This window comes from Colletes gigas, unplaced genomic scaffold, assembly GCF_013123115.1.
Source record: "Colletes gigas isolate AHSC1104 unplaced genomic scaffold, ASM1312311v1 Colletes_gigas_Sc00018, whole genome shotgun sequence".
NCBI classification, from domain to species: Eukaryota; Metazoa; Arthropoda; class Insecta; order Hymenoptera; family Colletidae; genus Colletes; species Colletes gigas.
The window spans coordinates 1,279,889-1,302,021 of record NW_025106647.1 but is presented as its reverse complement, the minus strand read 5'-3'; the positions used below and the strand labels follow the sequence as shown (position 1 = coordinate 1,302,021).

The 22,133-nt window shown below is 34.9% G+C and overlaps 1 protein-coding gene across 7 annotated transcripts in view; it reads right to left on the bottom strand.

Moving 5' to 3' along the window:
* The window catches only part of LOC122400481 (acetylcholine receptor subunit alpha-like), a 176,581-nt gene that overhangs the window by 18,560 nt on the left and 135,888 nt on the right, over window positions 1-22,133 (bottom strand). For all 7 annotated transcript variants that reach the window (XM_043401977.1, XM_043401979.1, XM_043401981.1 and 4 more), the window contains exons 5-7: window positions 17,277-17,392; window positions 15,796-15,964; window positions 1,821-1,957 (exon numbers count right to left, since the gene is read on the bottom strand). In XM_043401977.1, coding sequence (XP_043257912.1) covers window positions 1,821-1,957; window positions 15,796-15,964; window positions 17,277-17,392 — 422 coding nt within the window. The remainder of the gene's footprint in view (window positions 1-1,820; window positions 1,958-15,795; window positions 15,965-17,276; window positions 17,393-22,133) is intronic.

The window sequence follows — 22,133 nt, the reverse complement described above, 5'->3', positions numbered from 1 at the left end:
GGAAAAATTATTTTCGGTTGTAGGGTTCAATTACAGTCATTTTTGGTGAATAGACATACCCCCGAAATCTTGCGCATTTTCGAGAAAAAAATTCAGTAAGAGCGGCACTTTAAACGTTAATAACTTTTTAACGAAGCTTCCACCAACAAATTAGTATTCTTGATTTTTGTCTTATTTTGGCCTCTACTATCGCTCATTAAAATTTTTGCTAGAGGTGGCCGAACACCCTGTATACATATACACTCCTCGAACGACTTCCCAATATCCGAGTCGTCTAAGGCAGGGCCTGCTAGAAAGCCTTACTGATGAGTCCACTGGCAGGCCCGGACGAAACGCGCCCCCTCCTTTCCTTTTCTGTCCTCCTACGAATTCTCACGAGATCCCCTACCCGCAGCGAAGCAGCGCCACAGAACTTTCGAGATCTCGGTTCGTTTCGGTTGGAAAATTTGAGCATCGTGACGCGTCTAATCACTTTGTCACGTGTCACAGACGATGTTAAGGCTCCCTGAAATGCGATCTAGTGCGTTCGTCCTATGTGGTGCGTGCATGCGTGTGTGTGGAGGAGCTCGCCGAGTAGCCTAGTGCTTGGCAAGCGAACGGTAGTTGGCAAGTGGCCGAATGTGCGGAGCCGGCTTAAGTCGGTGGTCATAACTGTTTACGGTTTCACATTTCGAGCGAAGTGTAAACCATTGGCGCAACAGTTCAGCGTCATGAATTAACCAAAAGCGCTAATCTGGTGGGATTTCAGCTTAGGCCACACCTTTGACAACGCCCGCATAATATTACTTCGCTGATAATAACGCATTTTCGACCACTCGGACTTGGTAAAATATTTAATTATTTTAGCTTTTGTATTGAAATCGAGGCAGTGGATCCTCCTTTATCCGAATACTTTGGTTTACAGTTATCCCCCGAAATTCCAAACAGGTAGACTAAATAGAAATATAGATTTGTGGATACAACGGATGTAATTAATTTAATTATTTTATTTCAATAGAATTTTGATATTAAGGAGATTAATATTTATAGCTATCAAAGTATATTTCTAACAATTTACCGTGTTTGAACTTTTATAATAGTAAAATTTTACAAATTAGCCTTTTTTAGGAATCCCCGAGAAACTTTCTATTCTATTTTCTACCAGTTTTCATGTTTTCTCAGCGTTCCTATTTACTTCTCGAGTTGTGGAACTTCAGTAATTAATAACTAGTTCTTGGTATAGTGAAGCCGACGATGTAACGTGGTCGTAAAATCAGTCCAAGCTTAAAGTAACGACTTATCGGATTTCGAAACAAGTGTCTTGACAAATATACCATCAGATAAGGACGTTATCTGATTTTACGATCACTATACCAGTACACCGGATTTATGGTAGGTATTTAATACGAGAATTATCGCCTCATTATTAACATAACTGCCTGCAATTGACTATTTTATTCGGAAACTCTGTTTCGAAGTATTTAAATTCGAAATTTTATAAATTTTTAATTTATCTACATATTCAAGTTAAATTGTAGACATTTCCTAAACATTTCGAGCAACTATTCATGGAAATATCAATTAAATTTCCTCATATGTTGCTCGATGGTTAATTACAACTTTCGTGAAATACAGAAATTAGGATTTTCATACCTGTAAATTGATGACTTATGTTTACGAATGATCTATATTTGGAATATTTTAACTCATAAATGTCGTTTGGGTTTGCTGGAAGGCGCAGAGACATCACTCGGAAGGTTTTATTAAGTAAGATAAAGTTGAGGAGTGGGTGGTAATTGTTAGGCCATTCGAGTTACTTCGAACATGTTTCTAGCACTTACCTTATCGAAACAAGTATCATGGCGAATATCAGGTACTTTCCAAGCAGCGGCACGACCAGTGACGTAGGTGGAATGATCTCGACGACCAGCAGGAAGAACACATGGAGACTGATGAGAATAGAGATGGAGAGCGTGACCTGTAACGACAAAATGCTCGATAAAAGTTTATGTTCCTTCCTAAGAAACTTTTCGAAACGACCCAGCACTCATAAATCTATAATTATAACGCAGCAAACGTTCCAATAATCGTTTAAAACGTCTGTCTGTCACTCAGAAATTAAGCTCCGAACAGCCAAATTATTTTGCTCGTAATAGATACAAATTAATTGGAAAATTTAATTACGAATATTCGTAGCTTCGATTATTATTGTGATTCAATATTTGAAATAATTCTATTCGAGAAAAACTAGTTTAATTAGATAATACAGAATTGTAACCTGTATTTTTGTTCAAATTTATACATAAAATGTAAACTCGATTCTTAGTATTTTTCCGTTCTGATTCTTATTGCTCCTTCGATGGAAAAATTTGATGGAATATGATACAATATACACGATGGTTCACGACGTTCATAATATTTTAAAAATATTATTTTTGTGACAGACAGAATATAAGCTTACTTCTCAGTACTTTTCTGTTTAGTTCTTATTGATCTTTCGACGTGAACATTTAATGGAATATTATAATATAAAGAATATGTTCGTGTAGGACGACTATAATGTTGCAGTATGTAATCGAGAGGTTTGCTATTAAACGGAGTATGATTATCAACAGCACTAATCGTTAACTGACAATACACTTTGCCCATGGGCGTGGCACGATATTGCTTCGCGATTGGTGTGCCTTGTCGCGATATCGGCTCTGTCTGTTTTGCGCTATCATCGACTAATCAGAAGTAATGACGATCGACGGACAACGTGACGGGCACGATCATTGGTGGTTGTACGGTATACGACGTACTCTGGTAACGTGTTTAAACATAAATATGTGAACGTAAAACTCAAAACTATCATCTAAAATCATACTCCAGTGATATTTACTTCGAATAATCGTTTCAAACAATTTTAACAAGTAACATATTCCAACTTATCAGGTTTCTAGGTATAAGTTGAGGCTAACTAATTCTAAAATATTGTTTATTTTAAGAAAGTTTTTATACCACAAAAATTTTAATATTTCTTAAAAATTAAATAAGGTTACAATTTTTTAGCTGCTGTCATAGAAAATGATCGTACAAAAAATTTTCTGGGACCATTTTTAAGGTTCAACAACTACACTCGCATATTGTTAAAATCAATTTTCTCAAATGTCTGTTTATAATTAAAAAGAGGAGAAAAAATGATGATTATTCTGGAGATATGAACAAAATTTAAACGACTCCTGAATGTTTAAAAAATTTATTTGGAGACGGAAACCACAGTAAATTTGAAGATATAAACGTCTTTCTTTCCAATCATTTCTAATATACTGAACATTCTCGACTATACCGAACATTCTCAGATATATCGAAGACTGTAGAGTATCTCAAAGATACTCGACTATAACAAAGATTCTCTGCTATACCGAAAATTACAGTACATATATCTCGAAAATTCTCGGCTCTAACGAACATTCTCGGATATATCGAAGGTTGTAGAGTGTCCCAAAGATACTCGACTATAACGAAGATTCTCTGCTATACCGAAAATTACAGTATATCTCGAAGATTTTCGGCTCTAACGAACATTCTGGGATATTTTGAAAACTGCAGAGTATCTCAAATATACTCGACTATAACGAAGATTCTCTGCTATACCAAAAATTGCAGTATATCTCGAAGATTTTCGGCTCTAACGAACATTCTGGGATATTTTGAAGACTGCAGAGTATCTCAAATATACTCGACTAAAACGAAGATTCTCTGCTATACCGAAAATTGCAGAATATCCCGAAGATTCTCGATTATTGCAAACATTTGGAAATGTTTCGAAGACCGTAGAGTACCTCAATGATTCTTAACTACCCTGATGAGTCTCTGCTGCATCAAAAATTGCAGTGTACGTCAATGGTTCTCGATTATACCGAAAATGTTCGCCAATCCCGAGATTTTCCCTACATTTTCTCGTTTCTAGCCCACTTCTGTCAAACATCGATGGCTCGCGCGCGTTATCTCGGACCGAGAATGACGCCTCGATCGTTCGGAATCTTCAGAACGCAGCGAAACGTCGAATTGTTTGAAATTTCAAAATCGACGAGACGAGCGTCTGAACGTTTTGCCGTCAGGGTTCAACGCCTTCGAAGTATCGCCGTGCTTATCCTCGGGAAAGCCTCGACCCGCTAATTACTGTTCGATCAGTGATCGTTTAGACTAATCACCGTGATTAACTGGGCCAAGGAATGCGGCACGGAAAGTGGAGGTCGAGTGCCACCTCCGTCGATAGTTACCCTTAAGAACCGCTCGATTTACAAAAGCTCGAATCGTCCGGATTCTATCGTTGCAGAAAGCACGACTGCAATTCTGTACTATTAACGTCTAAACACGAGTGCAACCATGGTCCGTTTACATTCCAGTTACGCGATACGATTCGCTAGCAGTTACCCTGATAATGTCGTACGTTTATTTTGAATGAAGACTTCCATCAATAGATTTTGTATTTGTATCAGAAATGTTTTAAAATTATTCATTTTAAGATTGTATTTAATATTTTTATTGATACGGTTGTACAGAGAAATATTTAATTTTTCACCCGGTATAGCAGAGGTCGGCAACCCTCGCGAACTACGTGCTGCTTTTTAGCTAAATTATCGTAGCTCTCGATTTGAGTCACATCATTTGAATTACATTTTCATTAAATCTTTCGCAGTTGAAATAAATGCATATTTTGACCGAAAGAATAAGCGTGGCTTTTCTGCTAGCATTCATTGTTATTTATTTCGGTCCACTTCGTGGGCGTGACGTAATTGGTGCGTAAATACGTGTACTGAATATTTTTTACTTATTAAATATCTGCCCATGTGTGATAATTTCTGATATTCGATAACATTGAATATTTTTCTATCCAAAAAATTGAGCATATTCTTCAAATATAGATTTATAAATATAAATGAAATTTAACCAAAGTAGTATAAATATTATGCACTTAAGTTTTATACTTTATATTATATACCTCTATGGTACATAGATTATTTAACGTATAATTGAAATTAATATTTACATTTATGTTGAAATAAGGTATACTTAACGAAAATGTTGATTAATTACCAAGGAACACAAAAAGTGGACAGATAATAAAATATATAAAAATATAAAATCAATATTTACTATGGCCACCCTTTGCTGCAATAATTGTTTTTAAACATTGTGGAGAGCTATTTATCGGATTTACAATGTAACGTTTATCAATATTTTCAAATACCAGTCGTAAATATTTAAAGGTATTGTTCTTGTTCTGACATTTTTCTAATCGTACGTTTAAATTCAGTACGCTCCATAAGTTTTCGATTAGATTCAAATTCGGACTTTGTGCCGGCCATTCCAATAATTTAATATTGGAATCCTCAACAACTTTTTTGTTTTTCTTTTAGCTGTGTGCCTCGGATTGTTGTCCTATTGCAAAATAAATTCTTCTTCGAGTCCCATTTTCGCAACTGTCTCTTCTAAATTTTCGTTTGTTATTTCAATATACTTGTTTGCATTCATTATTTCGTCAATCTGTATAAAATTGCCAATTCCACTCCACGAAGAACACCTCGACAACATTAATAACCCTCCATCAAATTTAATAGTGACGTAATAATGTAATAATACAAAACATCTCTTTGTATGCTTCATTTTTTTTCTCCATACATAATGCTGTAATTTAAATTTGTTTTCATCGCTCCATAATATTTTTCTCTAGAATGATACTGGTATATTTATGTATTTTTTAGCAGAAGCTAAACGTTTCCTCGTGTTGATGTTGTTAATATGCGGCTTATGTTTGGATTTATAGTATCTTAACACCGTTTCCTGCAATTTTCGTTATATTATTTTCAATGCCGCATTTAATTTTAACATTTCAACAATATTTCGCGTTGAGATTCTTGGGTTTTATCAACATTTAAGAGTAATTTGACTATCTTCTCCTGCGGTGGTACAAAGTTTACGTCCGCAGTCTCTTAAATTTTCAACGGTAGACTGTAATAAATATTTTGTATAAACTTTGTCGATCGCACTTTTAGAAAAACTGTACTTTTGTACTACTACACAGTAACTTAATTTATTTCGACAGTTCGCTATAATCAAATTACGAATTTAATTCGAAAATTCTTTTTTTCTTACTTACATTTTTCGCGTTGTAATAACATCTTGGGCAAGTGTCCACTTATTTTTGTCCCTCGACAATCAACCAACTTTTCGTTAAGTATACTTTATTTCAACACAGATGTAAATATTAATTTCAGTTATTCGCTAAATAATTTATGTACTATAAAGATATACAATGTGTAAAACTTAAGTGAATAATAGTTATAGTACTCTGATTAAATTTAATTCGTACCTATTTTCCCTACCTGTCGACTTGATTTTGTCCACAATTGTACGTGTTTGAATTCGATACAAAAATGTTTTTTACACGCCAAAAAAAAATTCCAAAGAACTGAAAAATTACGTTCTAGAGTTGACTCTGTTGTAATGGCGGTCAGCCAAAGGAGAGCTATGACGTCGCATGCTTCTTTGTATTACGAGTAATACCATAAAAAAAGCAGATAAACGGGAAGCATGCAATTTCAACGACCGCGGTGGCTGCGGGTCAATCACCGGACCGCGATATTGCTTATCGATTCTCCCCGATTGATTGACATGCCTCCAAGGCCGTGCAGCTGTATGTTCATCCCTCCATCTTTTCGCAAAAGAAATCAAACAGTTTTTTTTCTTCTCTTCCCCCAAGCTCCGCCCTCCCTCACCATCTCTTACATTCTTCTTGGAACTCAATTTGTCTCTCTCATTATATTCTATCGATGTTTAGCCATTAATCACTGATTCAAGATTAATTATTCAGAACAGTGTCTCTCAACTTGGGGCAATATTCAATATTTTACATTGCATTTGTTTGTTTTTATTTTTTTTAATTTAGGATTTACATTGTAATTTTTTAAACGTAAATTGCTGCTGGCAAATAATATTTATGAGTTCTGTAACTTCGAGTATGGTATATACAGGGTGTCCCACGCAACTGGAACAGGCTATACCACCGAAACGGTTGGGAATAGAAAAATATGTGATAAGTCAAAGTTAAATGGTATCAGACGATGCGTAATATGCAACTAATTTTATGCACTTTTGTGCATTGGTGCATCAGAAAAATGCAACTGCACCTTTTTTTTAAATGGAAACCTACATTGTTGACTGCACCAGTCGATGTAGTTTCTTATGCTCTATATAAAAGTACCGACATACTTATGCCCTAAACTTATTCGTTAGGAAGTCATCGAAGATAAAAGTTCTCTGAATTATTTCGGTCTCTCAGCAAGCGTTCCGGAGTACTTACGTTACAACACGTGTTCGAACGGTCCTCCATTTGCAGTCCAAGCATCTTTCCATCCGTTTCTCGATGTTGCGCAATGTGTTCCTGATGTCTCTTTCCGTAATTTTGGATATTTCTTGTTGAATGTACCTCATGTTTTGCCGTATACTTACAGAAATCTCTGTATCGTGGAAGGGAACTGGTAGGTCGGATTCCAGAAAGTTTAGGTACCTATGACCAGTCAATGTTCTGTTAAAAAAATGTGGATCGACAATCCATTTGTCCAAAATTCCACACCAAATATTTACACTGTACCGTATTTGATTTTTAGTGTTCCTTCTGAGGCATGGATTTTCAACGGACCGTGTATGTTCATTATGTCGATTGAACATCCCATTGTTTGTAAATGTCGGCTCGTCTGTCCACAGAATTTGAAATACAAAATTTTCATTTTCCTGAATACGCCGTAAGAAATATCGACAACAGTTCATTCTTCGGATTTCGTCTCCAGGCCGCAATGTTTCCTCAACGGAAAACCGATAGGGATAAAAGTTCTGTGTTTTTAAAATGCGTTGGATTGAGAATTTTGAAATTCCACATTCTCTAGCCAGATCTCTCACAGTTGCGTATGGATTTAATTCGACGTTCGCCAGCACTACTGTCACACTACCTTCATTTTTAACGACTGGTTTGGGCAAGTCGCGTTTTGGTTTGTAAACAGACCCGTATTGACGTAAATTGGACTCCAGTTTGTAAAAATATGAACGCGAGGACTGTTGCCGATTGAGATACGTTTCTCGATACAGCCTTGCGGCCTCGGTACCATTTTGATTGCATTTGCTAAACAAAATGAACATATCAACTGCTTCACTATTATTAGTGACTAGTATTAGTAGCCGTGAAACATTTTTTTTTTTATTTAATTTGTACTGTTGCATCAACCCATTAGGGTCATTAGCAACCACAATACCTTACAAACGTTTGATATATCATCAGTTTATATAAAATGAAAAAATTTTATACGCTTAACATAGAAAAATAAGGTACGCTAGACACAGAGATTAAATTAAATTAAATGAAATATGTTTATATGTTTAAGAAATGTTAGTACTCTTGAGCAAGAATCTGCAGTCCTGGTTACTTCTTTGGAGTTTCCATCAATTTGGTAGAATGTTCTCTCCCATTGGTATTTCGGGCAAGAGGTAGTGATATGCTCAATCGAATTAAGAGTCTGGCAGGTGTTGCACATTGGTGGGTTTTTCTTCTCCAATAGGTGGGCGTGTGTTAGGCTTGTGTGGCCAATCCTTATCCTTGTTAAAACGACTTGGTGCCTCCTGTCGAACGATAATGCAGGACTAATCTCGTAGATATTATTCCTGGTACGATGAATGTGTGACTTATGGTCACTTTTCCAGGACAGGTTCCAGTGTTCTTTGAGAATCTTGAAAAATGATTTGAAGACTTTTTTGTGATAGATAGGTGTATTGAGGGAATGACGGAGTGAATTAGCGGCCTCTTTTGCGACTTTGTCAGCCCTTTCGTTTCTCGCAATTCCAATGTGTGATGGAACCCACCCGATCAAAATTTCAGTAGCTTGTTTGTTTGACAGAATTTCGTTGTACTTCTCAATCATTTGTCTTATAATAGGGTTTCTGGGTTCAGTAACATGAAAGGCAGTAAGTGCACTCATTCAGTCTGAGTAGATAATGAATTTGTCATTGTTATTAGCTTTTCTGATGTAATTCAGTCCCTCCAATATAGCATATGCCTCGCATGAGACCGTGAAACATTGTAAGGCAGTACAAACATTGTAAAGCAACAGGAACAGTGTAATGGATTCGGAGAACTTTTATCTTCGATAACTTCCTAACGAATAAGTTTAGGGCATAAGTATGTTGGTACTTTTATGTAGAGCATAAGAAACTACATCGACTGGTGTAGTCAACAATATAGGTTTCCATTTAAAAAAAAGGTGCAGTTGCATCTTTCTGATGCACCAATGCACAAAAGTGCATAAAGTTAGTTGCATATTACGCATCATCTAATACCATTTAACTTTGACTTATCATATATTTTTCTATTCCCAACCGTTTAGGTGGTATAGCCTGTTCCAGTTGCGTGGGACACCCTGTATATGTACAATTGTTATGTTTTGACTTTTTGGAAATATTGGAAAAAAGCAGGAAAATTTTGCAATTACTTTGAGCTACTAGTTTTACGGATAACTATGTTTCACGTTTCTCGATAACATGTGGGATTAGTTTATTCGTTTTAGCCGGGCATTTTAAAATCCCTTCTCAAAATTTGCTGAGTATAAAGTTCGTAAGTGCTCGGGGCGAGGTTCGTTACAGGAAATCTATACTTTAACCGTTGATTGGCCCTGTTGGCTCAACAACTAACCAAACAACAGCCGGTCTCATGAAACTTTGATATCGAATGCTGCATATTAAATCTCTTTCGCATTGTTGCATTTTCACGTCGCGTATTGCACTGACCTTTAAGGGGATCGTCTGTTTCGAATCGAGAAAATTCCCAAATATGACTTACTTTTTCAACCCCGAAAGTAGAAAAATCCCTTAAACGGCGTAAAATCAATTTTATTACTAAATATACTACGAGAAATATAATTTAAGAATCAGAGTAATCTGGATAAAGCATTTCTGAAAATCTAGTTGAAAATTTCCATTCTAAAGTTTCATTCTCTTCAAAATATATCTGAAATATTTATTAAAATTATCGAATAACGTGTGCTTGTTTGTGTACAATGACTGAAGTTAAGTTTGTGTATTTTTTAAACGTTTGCAATTAATAAATATATACATAAGAAGAAACAAAAATTTTCAGAGGTTATCAGATAATATCCCTGTACATACATTCGATCGCATAATGGAAAATTCGCTTGAAATTTCATGACAAATTACGTACAGCATCTTCTTCAAGGTGTTCTGAATACGAAATACGTGTATGTCGATATTTCCTTACCATAACGCCCTTTCGTTGATGCAAAATGAATAATAAATCAAGCTAGACTGGTCGCCTAGTAATTTTCAAATGCATACGAAATGTACAAGAAAATTTATAACCTTTGTGGAGGGGGGATTACGGAGAAATTTATAAACCTGGAAGTCGACGTTAATCGTTAGGTACGAATGTTATTAAAAAAGTACATCGTGTACACGGTTCTCCTCCAGAAATAACTATTTCGGGCAGTTATATGATGGCTCTTGTCGAAACTGAAGAGAACCGATACTCTGAATAACTTATAAATAACCGAAAAAATTGAACGTATCGATTTCGACCTGATGGTCTAATTTCGGTCCTCCAATCAGGTCTGTATTGGTTCGTTAACGGTTCCATAACTGTTCTATATCGATTTTCTGTTATTTTTCTGTTCTCGAACCGACCCGCTAACCGGTCTACCTTCGATAAAACCGTTAAATATGTAGCGTGGGTGCATCAATTTGTTACAAACATCCTTCGCTGTATGATTAAGTAAATTTCATGTAATACTGGGAACTTGTCAAAAAATTATTACTTTCTTTAAATTTGTTACGAAAACACCGAATGTTACGAACTTGACTTTGTTATATTGTTAGATAATGTTGAAAACTCGCGCTCTTAGCGACTCTAACGGCAAGAATCAATTACGCGTATCTTCATCAAAATACGCGTTGTTTGCATTCTTAACATTAAAATCCTCCAATCCATGCAGGAGATATGATTTTTTATATAATAGACATAAAATTTCGGGGAACCATTTCAGGCCTCAGATTTTATTTTCGGTGTGGAATTTTTTTCTCGAAAGTGGATAGGAATTCGAGGGTGTGTTTGTTCATCAAAAATGATTGTAATTGACCCCTGAAACTAAAAACAATTTTTTCAGAATTGTTTGAAATTTTTTTTTCGCCAAAAACACGGTCACATATTATATTTTCGGTAACGAGTTTCTTTTGTCGACAGTACGTAGGATTTCGGGGGTATATGTATTCACCACAAATAATTGTAATTGACCCCCGCAATCACAAATAATTTTTTCAGAATGATTTGAAATTTTTTAATTTTGGCGAAAAATTTGTCCACCTACCCCTCATCGATTTTTTTTTTTAAATTTGTTTTTATTAATGTATGTTTTTGATTAACTCACAAATTTTTATTAATCCAATAACGTAAAATGTATTACCATACCGTGCATGTGAGCCAGAATTCTAAATTAGTCGTTTATGTTAAAAATACTGACGGAATCAAGTCTGCCCAGTAAGTGTTTGAATTTAATTTCGATAATGTTTTTAAATTATGAATGCAGTCAATCGCGGTGGTCCTTTATTTGGAGAAAAAAGTGTGTCGAAATCGAAGAGAAACAGGACGCGTCGAGCGCAAAGCGTTAACAAACCGCTGGTAACGTCGACAAACCGTGTCGCTTTCTCCGCGGTGTGTTCGGGTTTGTGGTGGTGGAGGGTCTGTCGAAAGAGCAAAGGTGAAAAAGCGCATCGATGACGGAAAACTGCGCGTCGCAGTTCCCTTTTCCACTATTTATTCAGTCGCGTATCGAGGGCTCCCGGCATAAAGGGGATCCTCGGCTCGGGGCGATTTTCGTGCGCCAGCAAAAGGCGGAGGCAGAAAGAGAAGCAGATAACTCTGCGAGGGATGAAATGACGCGTGTGTATGTGTGTGTATGTGCCAGGCGAGTGTGTAAGGTGGCGTAAGAACCGACGGAGAGCAAGACGTCGCGGTGGAAATGAAAAATAGTTCGCGCCATCGAGCCAAAAGTAACTACCCCGGCTCCTGGGGTACAGATAAGGGAAAATAACGAGGCCGACAGCCGCGCGGAAGAGAACTAATTCGGCGCATATTTCACACGCGTCCGCTTTACGGACGCTAAGTATAGGTAAGCACGCCCGTTCACGAGGATAAAGGAATTAATTGCGTTGCCACGGTTACTCATCTGTCTTTTTTTCCTCATCGCTTGCCAGGGAATTCGATTGATATTTTTCCTTCGCGACCGGCGGATCGATCCAGAACACGAAAATAAATCTAACTTCTTTCGCTGACACTAGATTTAAGGGGGCAGTCTTACGCCTACGGTTGAAAAATTTAACCATCTTTATTAATTTTTTTCAATTAAATGTTACATCTAACGCCATAATTTATTTTCGCAATTTACTTAACTATCTTTTGGGAATACAAAATAAATTTTTCAATAATTATTAGTGATTTTTCAAGTTTTTATTACACCCATAGTAAACATGTGTTTAAACACTGGTGTAGATGATTGTTCAAGGTTGGCTAAACCAAAAGAACCAAACGGATTTTTATTCGGTAGGTTTCTTGTTATCGTCCGTAGTAAAATAATTAATTTATATATATGTTGAAAATTGGCAAAATTGCGAAAACTTAAATTAAAAATTGCAAAATTTTGTCATTTTTTCCACGCACTTTTTAATAAAAGTGTATGATATACTCATTGTAGAAATATAATTTTAGTACGGGCGAGAGCTATTAGTATGTGGAACAACGTGTAAAAATTTCAAAGCAATCTAACGTATAATTTTTGAGATTTTATCTACACCAGTGAAAATAAAATTTCGAGAGAAACGCATTTAAAGTCACAAGATCATATTAATCAATTCCAGCTCCATATTAAAATCTCTTCCAGGATGTTATTAGCATCCAGATAGCACAAACGCTAGAATTTTGACTTTTAAAAGGAGCAGGTATCTCTTAAACCTGTCGTAAAACTTTCGAAACAGTAATGTCTGGACTATACAAGGTAATCACCCGAAGCAATAACTCCGCTAATTACCGTGAGGATTATACAAAAAATGTTCTACCATCCATAATACTTGACATTTATCTCTCAAAATTTTACATTCTTACATATACAGGGTGTTCGGCCACCCCCGGGAAAAATTTTACTGGGAGATTCTAGAGGCCAATATAAGACGAAAATCAAGAATACAAATTTGTTGGTGGAGGCTTCGTTAAAAATTTCCGCCCGTACTGAATTTTTTTCTCGAAAATACGCAAGATTTAGGGGCTATATCTATTTACCAAAAATGATTGTAATTGTCCCCTGCAACCAAAAATAATTTTTCTAGAACGATTTGAAATTTTGTTTTTCGTCGAAAAATTTACGCACCTACCCCCTTATCGATTTCTCTTAAAAATTCGTTTTCAATTTTTAATAAATTTATTTGACACTATACGAAAATGTTGTCTAACACTTTTTTGTAGGTACCCATTCGTAGGTACGTTCATTATTATAGGAGTTATCGCCGTTTGAAAATAGAACCACTTTTTTCTCATTTTACGGGGTTAAGGGACACATTTTCGGATATTTTTGGAAATTCTACATATTCTGGATCAAAATACTCGTTGTTTCAATGTTGAAACTTTAAAATCCGCCGATCCATTCAGAAGTTATGACATTTTAAAGATACGCATGAAATTTCGGAGAACTATGTCAGGCCTCAGATTATATTTTCGGTATGGAATTTTTTCTCGAAAGTGGATAGGAATTCGAGGGTGTGTCTGTTCACAAAAAATGATTGTAATTGACCCCCGAAACTAACAATAATTTTTTTAGAACGATTTGAAATTCTTTTTTCGCCGAAAAATTTAGATACCTGTAGACTTTCATTAAAAATTCGTTTTTGATTTTTAGTAATTTTGTTTGACACCCTTCAGAAAAGTTGTCTAATACTTCTTTATATGTACCCATGCGCACTACATCTGAAAAAAGTTTCATTGTAATATATTCACTATTGCAGGAGGAGTTATGGCTGTTTGAAAATTGGGCCATTTTTATAGGGGGTTTTCTAACTTTACGGGGTCAAAGAATAACTTTTTTAATGTTGTTAGAATTTTTACATATTCTTTACTAGAACGGCGTTGTTTGCCGTTTGGAACATTAAAATCGTCCAATCCATTCAGAAGTTATGTTATTTTAAAGATACGCATGAAATTTCAGGGTAGCATTTTTGGCCTCAGATTAGATTTTCGGGAAAGAATTTTTTTCTCGAAAATGCATAGGATTTCGGGGGTACGTGTAATGACCAAAAAGGATTATAGTCGACCCCCGCAACCGAAAATAATTTTTCCAGAACGATTTGATATTTTTTAATTTAATTTTTTAATAACTTTTTAACGAAGCCTCAATCACAAAATTGATATTCTTGATTTTCGTCTTATTTTGGCCTCTAGAATCTTCCATTAAAATTTTTCCCCGGGAGTGGTCGAACACTCTGTGTGCTTTCAAAGAATGAAATAAAAAAAAATTTATATTTTTAACGTCTCGCATGGGACTGTCCCCTTAAGGGACCTCATAGTCAATTCTATAGTTGAAGTTACAGGAATTTACAAATATTATGTATTAGAAATTTATGTTGAATTGTGTCGAATCATGTTTCGTAACATTAGCGCAACTATTGAACCGTTTGTCAGATTTTATATCGCTACGTGAGAGGCTGTGAAACTCTCAAATATTGTAATGTGAAAATTTCAAGTAAAGAACCGATGACGATAAATAGAGAAATGCTGGAACGCGAAATAGTAAGATTTAGATTCGGTTGTAAACGAAATAATTTTTGCGGAAAAGGGAAAGTGAGATATTCATCAATCCTGACACGAAATCAATCGGATTTATGGTGTTGCGAGTCACAGTGGGAGATCCCATAAAATAACAAACTGTGGTTCAATAAAACTTACATTCCTAGACGTCATGCATTTCGTGATAAAGTGGAAACACAGTTATCCGAGCGAAACTTTCTTCAGGATGATTAACGATCGCCATAAATTCAAAGTTTCTCCGGGCGGATTTATATTCGTTGCGGCGGTTCATTCACCACGCAGGAACGCGAACTATGACAACTCGGACAACAAGTACGTAATTATCGCTGTTAAACTAATCGATCTTCTGATTATCCTAATTTTTTTAAAAGAATACATTTTCGAATTACGGTAAAAATCACAGGTAATATTAAAATCTATGCTTCTTCGTTAGTATTCGAAGATATAAGATTTGAAATTTTTGACTCGTGGATCCAGATCGAGATCTGCGGTTTTCTTTCACGTGAATTGACAATCGACAGAGTTTAAGGCAGTCTACGGACATTTACCATTTCCGTGTCAGACAAAGGGATTAATTGCGTTGCGGCGAATCCCATCCTCTACCGATTTTAATTAACGGCCGTTGCGGTTTTATGGGTCCGGGTCCCACGATTGGTCGATCTTTCGAACGTTCGTGCCGATAAAAGACGGACGTGAAATTTATTTTGATCAGCAATTTAAAAACCATCGTTCCGAATAATCGTAATCGGTATTTTATAAATAATGTAATTCGTCTATGTGTGGAAAAAATAAATAAATAAACGAGGGGTAGGTTTCAACGAATAAAAAGGATTATATCTTTCGGAATGATGCATTTAAAAATGTTTCTAGTCAGGATTGCTAGTTAGGATCGGAATTTCTTAGAAAATTTAGTGATTTTTGCTCACCTTTTCTCCACTGTCGCTGGGTAGATAGAACGTCAGCACCGTAAGGAAGGAAATTCCCATGCACGGAATAATAATGTTTACAGTGTAGAAAAGAGTTTTTCTCCTCATCGTTATATTAAAGGTAATATCCAGGTACGGCTCATCGCAGCAGGTGTAAAATTTTTCATTTCTGTGTAAAAAAAGAGCAACGAAAGCGATTAATTTCCGTTGACTAACCTACAGGAACGAATTAAACATTTTCCGTGACTTTACATTTCCGTGAAATGAACATTCATACTCGTCGAAACGGTATTTTAGTTTTCATTCAAGGCACGGAATATACAGGGTGTTCGGCCACCTCTAGCAAAAATTTTAATGAGCGATAGTAGAGGCCAAAATAAGACGAAAATCAAGAATACTAATTTGTTGATGGAAGCTTCGTTAAAAAGTTATTAACAATTAAATTCAAAAATTTCAAATCGTTCTGGAAAAATTATTTTCGGTTGCGGGGGTCAACTACAATCATTTTTGGTGAGTACACATACCTCCGAATTCCTATCTACTTTCGAGAAAAAAAATCGAGTAGGTGCTGAAATTTTTCGGCGAAAAAAAATTTTTCAAATCGTTCTAAAAAAATTATTTTCGGTTGCGGGGATCAATTACAATCATTTTTTATCATTACACATACCTCCGAAATTGTACGCACTTTCGAGAAAAAAATTCCTTACTGAAAATCCAATTAGGTGCCTAAATTTTTCAACGGAGAAAAAAAATTGCAAATCGTTGTGGAAAAATTATTTTCGGTTGCGGGGGTCAATTACAATCAGTTTTTGTCATTAGACATACCCACGAAATCCTGCCCACTTTCGAGAAAAAAAATAGAGAAGGTGTGAAATTATTCGAGAAAATTAAAAAATTGCAAATCGTTGTGGAAAAATTATTTTCGGTTGTAGGGTTCAATTACAGTCATTTTTGGTGAATAGACATACCCCCGAAATCTTGCGCATTTTCGAGAAAAAAATTCAGTAAGGGCGGCACTTTAAACGTTAATAACTTTTTAACGAAGCTTCCATCAACAAATTGGTATTCTTGATTTTCGTCTTATTTTGGCCGCTACTATCGCTCATTAACATTTTTGCTAGAGGTGGCCGAACACCCTGTATAGAAAGTTGATTATCAATTGTATTGATAGAGTATTTTCAGTAAAGTACAAATTTTGCAAAATTAAAATGCAAGATCCCAACGACTTATATTGTTCCTAATGTTATTTAAATTTACTTCAATCTTAATTAACATTGCTAAGTTGCTAACTTTATATGTCCAACAATTTGTTCTTTTTGTAAATTCTTGCATTTTTTAAATTTAATGGGAGTAAGAATAGATATACTAATTTTCACGCATGAATAAATGTCGTATCAATTCTTTTTTGTAAATTCTTGCATTTTTTAAATTCAATGAAAAAGTAGATATACTAATCTTCACGCATGAATAAGCATACTCGCCTTACAGCAGGCACTTCTAGAATGTCCCATTCTACAGACATGTAGAATTCGGAAAGATCAACTCCGACGTCCACAACGTTGCTTTTCGATTTCTCGTCCATGTGCCTTAGATCGACCTACGCGAAACAAAAAAAAAACACCCGCATTAGCGTCTTCCTTTACCGAAGTTTTTATTAAATTAGTAATTTTCATGCCCACGTAATTTACTTTTTAACGACAAACGTGCAGCCAGGACAAATGGAATTCTTCATTTTCTTTTGCAATTACACATCGTGTAAAATTAAAAATAATACTGTTCTGTCTCACGATATCGCCAAATTTTATTTACGTAAAAATTAAAAAGCTTTGTGAGAAATCTAAGTTCTACAATTTGTTATAATAATGTAGATTAATAGAAAGTATACAAGAAAGAACTTTAACGTGGATCTTGAATTTTTAATTATTTTTATAATTGTGCTGGGAATGTTCGAAACTAAGATTCATTCGAATTAACATATTATTAATTTATTTGTATCGTCAAAACTATTATTACAAGAGTTTTCCCCGATTCTGTATATGATTTCAAAATGGCGTCACCGATTTCGAAATCTAGATTTTTTAGAATAATGCACATAGAAGCATCTAAAAAATGAAAAATCGTATTAAAATCGTTTCGAATTGAATAATTATATTATTAATCATATATTTTAGTATAATTTTACATTGTGTGTAAAAATTGCGATGAAGGAGCGTAAAAAATGTTGGGTTGGCTGCACGTTGGCGATTACGGGCTAAGTACGAACAATAAATTCTGAAATGAAAGTTTAAAGTGCATGTCTCGTGATGCACTTAGTGTTCGCAAAAGCGCAACGGGAGCAAAACACTAATAATAGTTCTGGATGAAAATGGACCATCCAATGATGAAGGCCCGGAAAGTATCTAGAATGAACTATCAGCGGAATTGTCCTCTTCAACTATGCCTTCGCTTTCAACTATTGTGCAGCATGACGAACAAACAAAGTCGACACTGAAAAAATCAAACTAATCGCTAAGCAGAGTCCTAATTAGTTGGAGAAACGAATGGTCTCGCCAGGTAATTAGTCAATCAACGTGCTCCTGATGTTCTCATTTCCGATTCTCCGATTGTACACACACTTAACGAACCAAGCACCGTGACGAGATATCGAGGATCGTACATAATCTATAATTTCGATCATTTCTCAGCGTTCAGATTTGATCTCTTTTGCGCGAGCTTTTTCTCTAAGCGATTTAAAGCAAATGCTTCGAATTTAAGCGGTAACTTGGATGCGCAATACCGTGCAAAATATTCGTGTTCATCTTCCTCGATAGTTACACAATTTTATTAAATTTAACAACAAAAGGGAACATCAACATTATTCATACGAATTCCTGCTGGATGGATCTCTCTATTACAGCGAACAATCAGAAGAGATATAATTGACAACCCCATCTTGCAGGTACAAATATTGAAACAAATAATGGAAACTGAAAGGAGAAGAAAAATCATTCATTCCAATTTTCTAAATAATATTTAATTGATATTAATTTTCCTGCAGGATGGATTTCTCTATTACAGTGAACAATTAGAAGGTATATAATTAACAACCCCATCTTGCAAGCACAAATATTCAAATAAATAAAAAAAACGAAAAGAAAAAGAAAAATCATCCATATTAATTTTTTAGCAAATATTTGACTGATATTAATTTTCCTGCAGGATGGATTTCTCTATTACAGTGAACAATTACAAGGGATATAATTAACAACCCCATCTTGCAAGCACAAATATTCAAATAAATAATGAAAGTTGAAAGAAAAAGAAAAATCATCCATATCAATTTTCTAAAAAATTTTTAATTGATATTAACTTTCCTGCTAGATTGGTTTCTGTATTACAGTGAATAATCAGGAGAGATATAATTAACAACCTCGTCTTTCAAACATAAATATCCAAGTAATAATAATAATTTTCTATCTATCCCTTAAAAAAGAATTTTTGCAATTTTGTACCGATTATATTTTCTTTGTTTAGCTACCTTTTCTCAAAATTTCCTTTACCTGAGTGTTCTCTAACGACTATTGTTCTCTGTATTAAAGGGTCTATACGGTAAATAAATAAAATAATAAACAAATGAAAAAAAAAATAAAGAACAACATGTTTAGATTTAAGTAATTATCAAAAACATTGAGGATCGAGGTTTCTTAGTCGTGTGAGAAGGCCATTGTCAAAGGAATATTTAAAAAGTTCGGTAAACAAATGGAAATTGGCAACTGTACTTTTTATATTTCAAGTTCGAGCTTCACACTTTTGCACGGTATTGATGTTCGCTAATTGTTTAAATCTCTTGAACGTTGCACATTCAGAACACATTTGTATGCACGTAAACGGTGCACACAAGCATAACTTCATACATACAAAAGTATCGACAGAGATTTCTGAAGCAACGATAATACACAAGAACGTCGCACAACTAGCGCAATATACAGTAATAATTTTTATGCAACTGCTTGGGCTATCGGCGTTCAATGATTAAATACAGACGACACTGTTTGTATATTCCGGAATTGCAAGGGAACTCGTGTAGTGTACGATGTTAGTATTACGTGTGCGTGTGTCGTGTATGGAAAACTGTACATTGTGTTCGTATCGGTAAAATATTTTACAAGACAATCATTTTTCTATCCAGAATTTCTTACTCATTTTAATATAGATAATTTTTTACGTTTTAACAACAGCTCCACTAGTGATTTTGAAATTAATAATATGCGGTAGAAGAAGCGCTCTTAACAAGACAAAATATTTCTAAAATAACGCAATTTTGGAAGAAGTTTTATACACAAAAATAGAAATTTCTATTTCTATTTATGGATTCTTATTTTACAAAATTCTTTATTTTCTCTAATTAAACTATTAACTAAATTATTTAAACGACAAATGCCGTTTCGGTTTTTAGAATAATGGAATTAATGAACATGAAGTTTCAATGTTACGCGAGAATTGAATTTAATATATACGAGGCTGCTATTTTCTGTTCTGTTATAAATCCCGGAGAATGGTTCGCAGTCGTAATCGGAGCAGGGAAGTCTAGAATTTTTCAACGAATCAATACGAGACGGTGAAGGGTCAAAATATTCAGAATACATTCTCTACATAGATCTCGCGAAAGGATTCGAAAAGCTCTTCCGTTCCGGGGCGAAAGCACTCGGAGCCTGGCAACTTTGCCAAATGTTCTTTTCGGCGCCTGCAAATCTCATCGATTGTTTTCCCCCACCACCTCGAAACGTTTCAGAGTAATTTCTCCGCGGATCTTCAGCTATATTTTAGAGATCCTTTGTTTCGTTCAAAATTTCGGTCAATTTTGAGCATCAGAGTGCTCAATTATATCGTATATATCGAACCACCCAGTATAGAACCAACACTAGGAAGGAGGGATTAAGGAACATGGCTTGTTATGCGTCCCTTACAACCCTATTGTACCAATTACTGTATATACAATCCTGAAATTTATAGCCATGATCGCTTGTACTATGACGAAGGTCATGGAGCCATTATCATTTCAAAGGAACAGTCTACTACGCCCTTAATTAAATTAGCTTCCAACGTTAAATTCTAAAATATTTATAATCTCCGTTTATACATACAAAAGTTACGAATTAATATAGCATAGTTAAAAACAGACGATTATCATGAAATTAACACTCTGAAACTGATTAAAAATAATTTATATATCTTTTTAACAAGGTTTGGAGCTAATATTATTAGTAAAAATTATAACGTTTGACTTTAAGTTAATACAGTTTAGATAGAGCGTAAACACTTGTATTTTAGTCTAATTTTAACAAAGTTGAGTATTTTTACATTTTATTTGATCGTATTTAAATCCAAGAAATCCTTTCGTCGATGAGAGTACTTTGTACGACATAGAATTGTATTTCTGGTCGTTATCACGTTATGGTACTAAATTATCTTCTATTAAACGCAGTCCTGATTACACTGTGCATCTCTTCAATGCTATCTCGAACTCCTGTTTCTTCATTGTTGTTGCATCGAGCCTGTCTGCTCGATTGTTGACTTCGACACGATTCTATGACAAACAATGAACGCACAAGAATCGTCTAACTATTCAATCAGACTTCAAAGTAGGATGAATTTAAATTGCTCGAGAAACGGTTGGGATGTGTAGGAGAAATTAAAAATGCCTTAAAATTTCTTTGAACCGTTCACTTATCCAGGTTACAAACTAGCACGTAAACTATCGAGAAAATATTTAAAGAACATTATGATAGTTTAAAATAAACGACCAAAGAACGAAGCTATTCATAATCAAGAATATTTCATTGGGTTTTGACAATCAATTTTAATATCTATGATTCATACATTGGCATGAATATGTCGCATGAATCGTTACGATATAACAATGCCCTGTCAATAATTCCATGGTATGTAACATTTTAACTGGGTCATCGATTCGAGTTCTAAACCATTATTTATCGAGTATCATAGCATTGCATAATAGAAATCAACTCCTATACAACAAATATTTTATAAATTTTCTTCTTCACAAAAACAGGAAAAGAACCGAAAAATAACGGTTATATTTATAGTATTATAAGCGTCCACCCACTATTCATAAAAGTTTTTGAAATTTAAAATTTTATAATTAAAAAATAAATAAGATATATTTGCTCCTCCAAACTAAGAGACTTTGGTGTCTATCATTTTTGCCAAAATCGGATTTAAAGTTTTCCTAGATTTGGACGCCCATTTTGCCCCAGAAACGGTCCAGATTGGTCAGATTGTATTGCGACAACGCGCAATCTCGCCTGTTACGAGTAACTCATTATGCACTCGAATAG